The sequence below is a fragment of the Mandrillus leucophaeus genome, unplaced genomic scaffold (genome assembly GCF_000951045.1).
Source record: "Mandrillus leucophaeus isolate KB7577 unplaced genomic scaffold, Mleu.le_1.0 Scaffold2, whole genome shotgun sequence".
Lineage (NCBI taxonomy): Eukaryota > Metazoa > Chordata > Mammalia > Primates > Cercopithecidae > Mandrillus > Mandrillus leucophaeus.
This window is the reverse complement of record NW_012102031.1, coordinates 3,886,257-3,893,627: the sequence shown is the minus strand read 5'-3', so window position 1 is coordinate 3,893,627 and position 7,371 is coordinate 3,886,257. Positions and strand designations below refer to the sequence as shown.

The following is a 7,371-nucleotide window of genomic DNA, read 5'->3' as shown; positions in this document are numbered from 1 at the left end:
TGGAACCGTGAGAACTGAACTAAAGGATGACAGGAGCAATCTGGAATTTTGTTCACAGAGCTTTGATGAACTTTCTGTAAGATTTACTTTGTTTCAATACAGAGTCTTAGGAGAAGGTGTGGGGAGGGAATGGTCTCTGAAGCACAAGGTAAATCTTGTTTTCCAAGGATGTCTCCACTGTGGGCAGAGGAGGACGCAGATGACCCCGAACACACACTCTTCCTCTACGATCAGCATTCACCATTTATAATGACACCAGTAACATGAAATATAGGGAAAAACTTAATGATCAGGAGAAATGCTTTTATTTTAAAATTTAGTAAGAAAAGAGCCTGGTCCCCAACGGCTCCCTCCTGCAGGGCCCCGTGATGCAGAGGCTGGACAGGGCTGGCCTGGAAAGGGGCCCCAGCTCCATCTGTCCCCAGCTCTGTGGCCTGGGCGGGTTACCCCACCTCTCTGCGCCTCTGGCCCCTCCTCTGTAAGATGGGAATGGCCCCTGCAGGCCTAGGGCAGCATCACATGAGTTCAGACTCTCTCAGCACTTAGAAGAGGGCCTGGGCCTGGGGGATGGAGGTGCTACTCTGATTTTTTTTTTTTTTTTTTTTTGAGACGGAATCTCTGTCTGTCTCCCAGGCTGGAAAGCGATCTCAGCTCACCGCAAGCTCCGCCTCCCGAGTTCACCCCATTCTCCTGCCTGGCCAGGCACAATGGCTCATGCTTGTAAACCCAACACTTTGTGAAGCTGAGAGAGGAGGATCATCACTAGAGGCCGGGAGTTTCAAACCAGCCTGGTCAACATAGGGAGACTCCTTATCTACCAAAACTAAAAAAAAAAAAAAAACATGAATAGTAAAATGCCAGGAATTAACTGAACTGAAATAGTAAGAGCTCTTATTCTGAAGTGGAGAATTTTATTCACTTTTCTTATTTTTAATGGGTTGGAGGATAGTTGGCAGAAATACCGCGAGGATGGGGAATCTGTTCCTGGAAAGACCAGGGCTGACGCCCCGAGCTGGGAGAGGTCACCCTGGCCCTGCTGCCCCTGCCAGCATCTTCTCTTCCCCTCTCCCTGGTCCTCCCGCTTGGGAAAGCTGCAGAAATTCTCAGGACTTGGAGGCTTGAAATGCTCAGGGGTCTTCCAGAAAGCAGAATAGAAAGTAGAAGGGCAATGACCAATCAGAGAGGCCAAAGAGAGGGAGCTCAGGCCCTCAGGGAGACAGCACGGGTCACAGTCCTGGCCAGGCACGGTGGCTCACGCCTATAATCCCAGCACTTTGGGAGGCCGAGGTGGGTGGATCACCTGAGGTCAAAGGAGTTCAAGACCAGCCTGGCCAACATGGTAAAACTCCATCTCTACAAAAATACAAAAATTAGCCGGGCATGAAGGAGGGCGCCTGTAATCCCAGCTACTTGGGAGGTTGAGGTGGGAGAATCGCTGGAACTTGGTAGGTTGAGGTTGCAGTGAGCCAAGATTGCACCATTGCACTCCAGCCTGGGTGACAGAGTGAGACTCTGTCTCAAAAAAAAAAAAAAAAAAAGAAATGAAATAAAATAAAAGCAAAATCCAAAATTGAATCCTCTGTAGAATGTAACCACAATTCAGGAGAGCAAAAGCGATGTAACTCCTTCAGCCAAATATCTGTCACAACACTCCCTTGGTGACAACAGCTTTTCCTGTTCACCCAACTCTGTGTTTTGTGCAGACAAAATTGTGAAACACACACCTAAGCAAAGAGCACAGTGTTAGAGGAAGCTCCAGTCTCCACCCCGTCACTCCCCAAGAAGAAGGGGTCTGGTATTGGACATGTAGGGGTCGAGAGGCCTGTGGACCTCAAGGCGGGGGTGTCCAACTGCAGCTGGAAAGAGGGATCTGGGACTCAGGCGAGAGGCGTGTGAGCAGCTCAGAGAAGGTCTGAGCTCAGCGGAGCCAGAAAGGCACACCCACAGTTCTCAGGCAGGGGATCCCCACCCAACCCAGGCAGAATAGTGATGAGGTCAGGGCAGTCCCATACAAAGAGCCTCAGCTGTGGGCAGCAGCGGGTGCCCTCCCAGGTGGGAGGATGGAAGTAGCAGACAAGGTGGGAGGAAGCACTCCCCTCCTCCTGCCCTCCTGCCAGCGCTTCCTCCCCCTCCTCCACTGCAGTCCTCCTGGCCAACAACTAAAGGGGAGACCCTCCCTCACCAAGGAGAGGGGTCCAAGTGAACAGAAAGAGTTGGGTTTGGCTGGCCGCAGTGGCTCACGCCTGTAATCCCAACACTTTGGGAGACCAAGGTGGATGGATCACCTGAGTTCAGGAGTTCGAGACCAGCCTGGCCAACATGGTAAAACCCAGTATCTACTAAAAATACAAAAATTAGCTGGGTGTGGTGGTGGGCATCTCTAATCCCAGCTACTTGGGAGGCTGAGGCAGGAGAATCACTTGAACTTGGAAGGCGGTGGTTGTAGTGAGCCAAGATCGTGCCACTGCACTCCTGCCTGGGCAACAGAGGGAGACTCTGTCTCAAAAAACAAAAAAGAGTTGGGTTTGAAAAGTGGCTTGAGCCTGGGGTGACTCCAGATGACGCTCCCTGCATCTTTCGTTTTCCCTTTCTGTTGCACAGAAACACGATGGCTCTGCTAACAGCCGAAACATTCAGCTTACAGTTTAACAACAAGCGCCGTGTCAACAAGCCTCACTACCCGAGGAAGGCCCTCTTGTGTTACCAGCTGACGCCGCAGAATGGCTCCACGCCTACCAGAGGCCACTTAAAAAACAAGGTGCCACACGGGCTCTCTGGGCACAGTCCCGGCAGGGGCTAAACCCATCTGATGCGTGCAGAAAATACATGAAATGCCTGCCTATAAATTTCTCAATTGCTGATTTAACACCCTCTGTGTTTTCCTAACCCTCGGTCCCTGCCTGGGTTCTGGCTTAGCTGGGTCTGAGGGGCCCAGCTTCCCTAGGATGCTCCCCATTCCTTCCCGTCCCCGGGCCTCCGAAGAAGTCATCCCTTCTGTAGAATCCTTTCTGTGGAATGTTCCTTCTGCTCCTCTCCTTTACTCATTCTCCCGATCTCAGCTCAGTTACTACTTCGGGGAAGCCGAGGTGCCGTGCCACGGTCTGAGTGCAACTCCCTCACATTCCTGCCCTCCGCTCTATTGCCAGCCCGGACCCGCCCTGCCTCCCCGATCCCCACCCCGGCTCTCACCTGCTGTTTAGGATCATCCCAGGTTGGACACAGCCTCCTAGGCGGGTGTCCAAAGGCAAGGTCCACAAAGCTTCGGGACTGGGGCGTGGAGGTGGTGTCTCTTCCTCTGGACACTGCGATCTTTGTCCAATTTAGAGAAAGCTGTGGAAGCCTCGGGACAGATGAATTAACACACGGGTGCGTGAGTGCAGGGATGTACAAACCAAGGAAGGCAGGAAGCGGGTGCTTGCCCTGTGCTAGGCCGGGCCACCCACTAGAAAGTTCACCGGACAGATCCCTCCGCACCCCCTCCCCGCCCCAGTCCCGGCCCCTGCCCCCAGTCACGTGACTCCTGGCCTCTCTATTCTCACCTCCCGGGACCCTCCCCAGAAAAAGCACCATGCAGAAATTCACTTTATTAACAAGATCAAGTCTATGGGACTGGACGAAACCCAGTGCTACCAAGTCACCTGTTACCTCACGTGGAGCCCCTGCCCCTCCTGTGCCCGGGAGCTGGTTGACTTCATCAAGGCTCACCGCCATCTGAACCTGCGCATCTTCGCCTCCCGCCTGTACTACCACTGGCGCCCGCACTATCAGGAGGGGCTGCTGCTTCTGTGTGGATCCCAGGTCCCAGTGGAGGTCATGGGCCTCCCAGGTAGGAAAGAGGCTTTGCAGCTCCAAGAGGGCAAACCCCCGGGGGCACAGGCTTGGCGGGGGTGGGGTGAGGGGGGGTGGGGGATCTGTGGGAAGCCAGGAAGGAAGGATTGTGGCTCGGTCGAGGCCCAAGATCCGACACCACCCAGGAGGGAGAATTCCCGGGACAGAGCAATGTCCAGGAAGAGAAAGGGAAGAGAGGGGAAAGGAAGCAAGAGTTCCTGGCGCTGCAGCTGCTGCCCCTGGGGCCTGTCTGGTTTCCCTCTTCCATCTCAGAGTTTAGTGACTGCTGGGAAAACTTTGTGGACCACAAGGAACCGCCTTCCTTCAACCCCTCTGAGAAGTTAGAGGAGCTAGATAAAAACAGCCAAGCCATAAAGCGACGGCTTGAAAGGATAAAGGTGAGGAGCTGTCCTGCCTGCTGCCCCGCGCCTCCTCACCACCTGCCGCAGCCCCGCGCCCAGTCACACCTCTGCCCACTCCCCTTACCCCTACCTTTTTTTTTTTTTCCTTTTCTTTTTTGAGACAGGGTCTCACTCTGTCACCCAGGCAGGAGTGCAGTGGCACGATCTCGGCTCACTGCAACCTCCGCCTCCCGGTTCAAGTGATTCTCGTGCTTCAGCCTCCCGAGTAGCTGGGACTACAGGCACCCGCCACCATGCCCAGCTAATTCTTGCTTTTTTAGTAGAGACAGGGTTTTACCATATTGCCCAGGCTGGCCTTGAACTCTTGGCTTCAAGTGACCTGTGCGCCTTGGCCTCCCAAAGTGCTGGGATTACAGGTGTGAGCCACCGTACCCGGCCCCACTACCTGTTTGTTTTGGGGGGGTTCTCCTCTGGCACCAGCGGCTCCCTCTTGTTCTTTTAGATTCCAGGGGTACATGTGCAGGGTTGTTACATAGATATATTGTGTGATGCTGAGGTTTGAGTCACCCAGTCTACTGGCACATAGCACCCAATAGGTAGTTTTTCAACCCTGGTCTCCCTCCCACCCTCCCTTCTTTTGGAGTCTCTAGTGTCTATTATTTCCATCTTTATGTCCATGTGTACCCCTCACCATATACAAAAATTAACTCAGCCGGGCGCAGTGACTCATGCCTATAATCCCAGCACTGGGAGGCCGAGGCAGGCGGATCAAGAGGTCAGGAGTTTGAGACTAGCCTAGCCAACATGGTGAAACCCCATCTCTGCGCCTGTAATCCCAGCTACTCGGGAGGCTAAAGCAGGAGAACTGCTAGAACCCGGAAGGTGGGAGGTTGCAGTGAGCCAAGATCACGCCACTGCACTCCAGCCTGGGCAACAGAGCAAGACTCTGTCATGAAAGAAAAAAAAAAAAATTAACTCAAGATGTGCTGGGCATGACGACTCACACCTGTAATCCCAGCACTTCAGGAGGCCAAGGTGGGTGGATCGCTTGAGCCCCAGAGTTCAAGACCAGCCTGGGCAACATGGCAAACCTCCATCTCTACAAAAAATACAAAAATCAGCCAGGCATGGTGACATGTGCCCATGGTCCCAGCCATTTGGGAGAGTGAAGTGGGAGATTGCATGAGTTCAGGGAGGCGAAGGCTGTAGTGAGCTGAGATCGTGCCACTGCACTCCAGCCTGGGCAACAGAGTGAGGCTTTGCTTAAAAAATAATAATAACCTGGGCCGGGCACGGTGGCTCACGCCTGTAATCCCAGCACTTTGGGAGGCTGAGGCGGGTGAATCACGAGGTCAGGAGATCGAGACCATCCTGACTAACACGGTGAAACCCCGTCTCTACTAAAAATACAAAAAATTAGCCTGGTGTGGTGGCGGGCACCTGTATGTAGTCCCAGCTATTCAGGAGGTTGAGGCAGAAGAATGGGGTGAACCCAGGAGGCGGAGCTTGCAGTGAGCTGAGATTGTGCCACTGTACTCCAGCCTGGGTGACAGAGCAAGACTCCGGCTCAAAATAATAATAATAATAATAATAACAACCCAAGATGAATTAAAGACTTAGATGTAAGACCTCAAACTACAAAAATCTTAGAAGAAAACCTGGGAAATATGAAATACTCTACTGGACACTGGTCTATGCAAACAATCTATGATTAAATTCTGAAAAGCAAATGCAACCAAAACAGAAATTGACAATTGGGATCTAATTAAATGGAGCTCCTGCACAGCAAAACAAACTATCAACAGAGTAAACAGACAATCTCCCTTTGCTAAGGAGCTCTTGTCACCTCCCTGTTTTTCTCCACGCCTTCTTGGCCCTTCTGGTGCCAGTTCTTTTCTCTTCCTAATGATCTCATCCTCACCTCTCCCTCCTTCCTCCCTGTGATGCCTCACCAGTTGATACCTCCTAATTTCTCTCTTTCCATCTCAGCAGTCCCGGAGTGTGGATGTTTTAGAGAATGGCTTAAGAAGTTTGCAGCTTGGACCCGTAACCCCCTCATCGTCAATACGCAACTCAAGATGACTTTCCCTGGGGCATGTCAGTTGCCTCGTAGCCTGCTGGTCCTGTGGGCAAGCACCAAGCTCCACAGTGCCAGTTCCTTGCCCCAAACCTGGCCCCATCCAAGTACAGGAGACCTTTCTTTCCTCCTTTTTCCATCTGTTCTAAGTGGGTTAATAATTTTATAATAGAAAAAATAAAGATAATTTTAAAGTCTGTAAATCCGGCCAGATACGGTGGCTCATGCCTGGAATCCTAGCACTTTGGGAGGCTGAGGTGCTCAGCCAATAAATTTCTATTGTTTATGAATCACCTAGTCTGTGGTATTTTGTTATAGGACATATGGACTAAGATACTGAGTTAAGGCAGAGTGCAGTGGCTCATGCCTATAATCCCAGCACTTTGGGAGGCTGAGGTGGGTGGATCACGTGAGGTCAGGAATTTGAGACCAGCCTGACCAACATTGTGAAAACCCGTCTCTACTAAGAATACAAAAAATAGCCAGGTGTGGTGGCACGCGCCTGTAATCCCAGCTACTTGGGAGGCTGAGGCAGGAGAATCACTTGAACCTAGGAGGTGAGGGTTGCAGTGAGCTGAGATCATGCCACTGCACTCCAGCCTGGGCAAGCGAGTGAGACTCCATCTCAAAAAAAAAGGAAAAGAAAAAAAGGCCAGGCACGGTGGCTCACCGAAATGCTGTAATACCAGCATTTTGGGAGGCTGAGGCGGGTGGATCACCTGAGTTTGGGAGTTTGAGACCAGCCTGACCAACATGGAGAAATCCCGTCTCTACTAAAAATACAAAATTAGCCTGGCATGGTGGCAGTCTCCTGTAGTCCCAGCTACTTGGGAGGCTGAGGCAGGAGAATCGGGAGGCTGAGGCAGGAGAATCGCTTGAACCTGGGAGGTGGAGGTTGTGGTGAGCTGAGATAGCGCCATTGCACTCCAGCCTGAGTAACAAGAGCAAAACTCCATCTCAAAAAAAAAAAAAAAAATGTACAAAGGATTTTATTCTACAGCACCAAAAAAATAAAAATAAAAAACAAACAACAACAACAATGCTCTATTGAAAGATTATCTGTTGACTAGAATCACTGCTTTATTTTATAGTCCAGGTAACCTC

General features: G+C 51.6%; 1 protein-coding gene across 4 annotated transcripts; it reads left to right on the top strand.

Moving 5' to 3' along the window:
• The first annotated feature begins 2,602 nt into the window (after nucleotides 1–2,602).
• On the top strand, nucleotides 2,603–6,557 carry APOBEC3H (apolipoprotein B mRNA editing enzyme, catalytic polypeptide-like 3H). 4 transcript variants are annotated; one of them, XM_011978837.1, is made up of 5 exons: nucleotides 2,603–2,758; nucleotides 3,559–3,826; nucleotides 4,102–4,226; nucleotides 4,693–4,786; nucleotides 6,180–6,557. In XM_011978837.1, the coding sequence occupies exons 1-4, from the start codon at nucleotides 2,609–2,611 to the stop codon at nucleotides 4,750–4,752; spliced, it is 603 nt and encodes a 200-aa protein (XP_011834227.1). In that variant the 5' UTR covers nucleotides 2,603–2,608; the 3' UTR covers nucleotides 4,753–4,786; nucleotides 6,180–6,557. The 4 variants fall into 4 exon arrangements, with proteins under 4 accessions (XP_011834227.1, XP_011834226.1, XP_011834225.1 ...); XM_011978836.1 differs by lacking the exon at nucleotides 4,693–4,786 and having other exon boundaries at nucleotides 6,183–6,557; XM_011978835.1 differs by lacking the exon at nucleotides 4,693–4,786.
• Nucleotides 6,558–7,371: the final 814 nt, after the last annotated feature.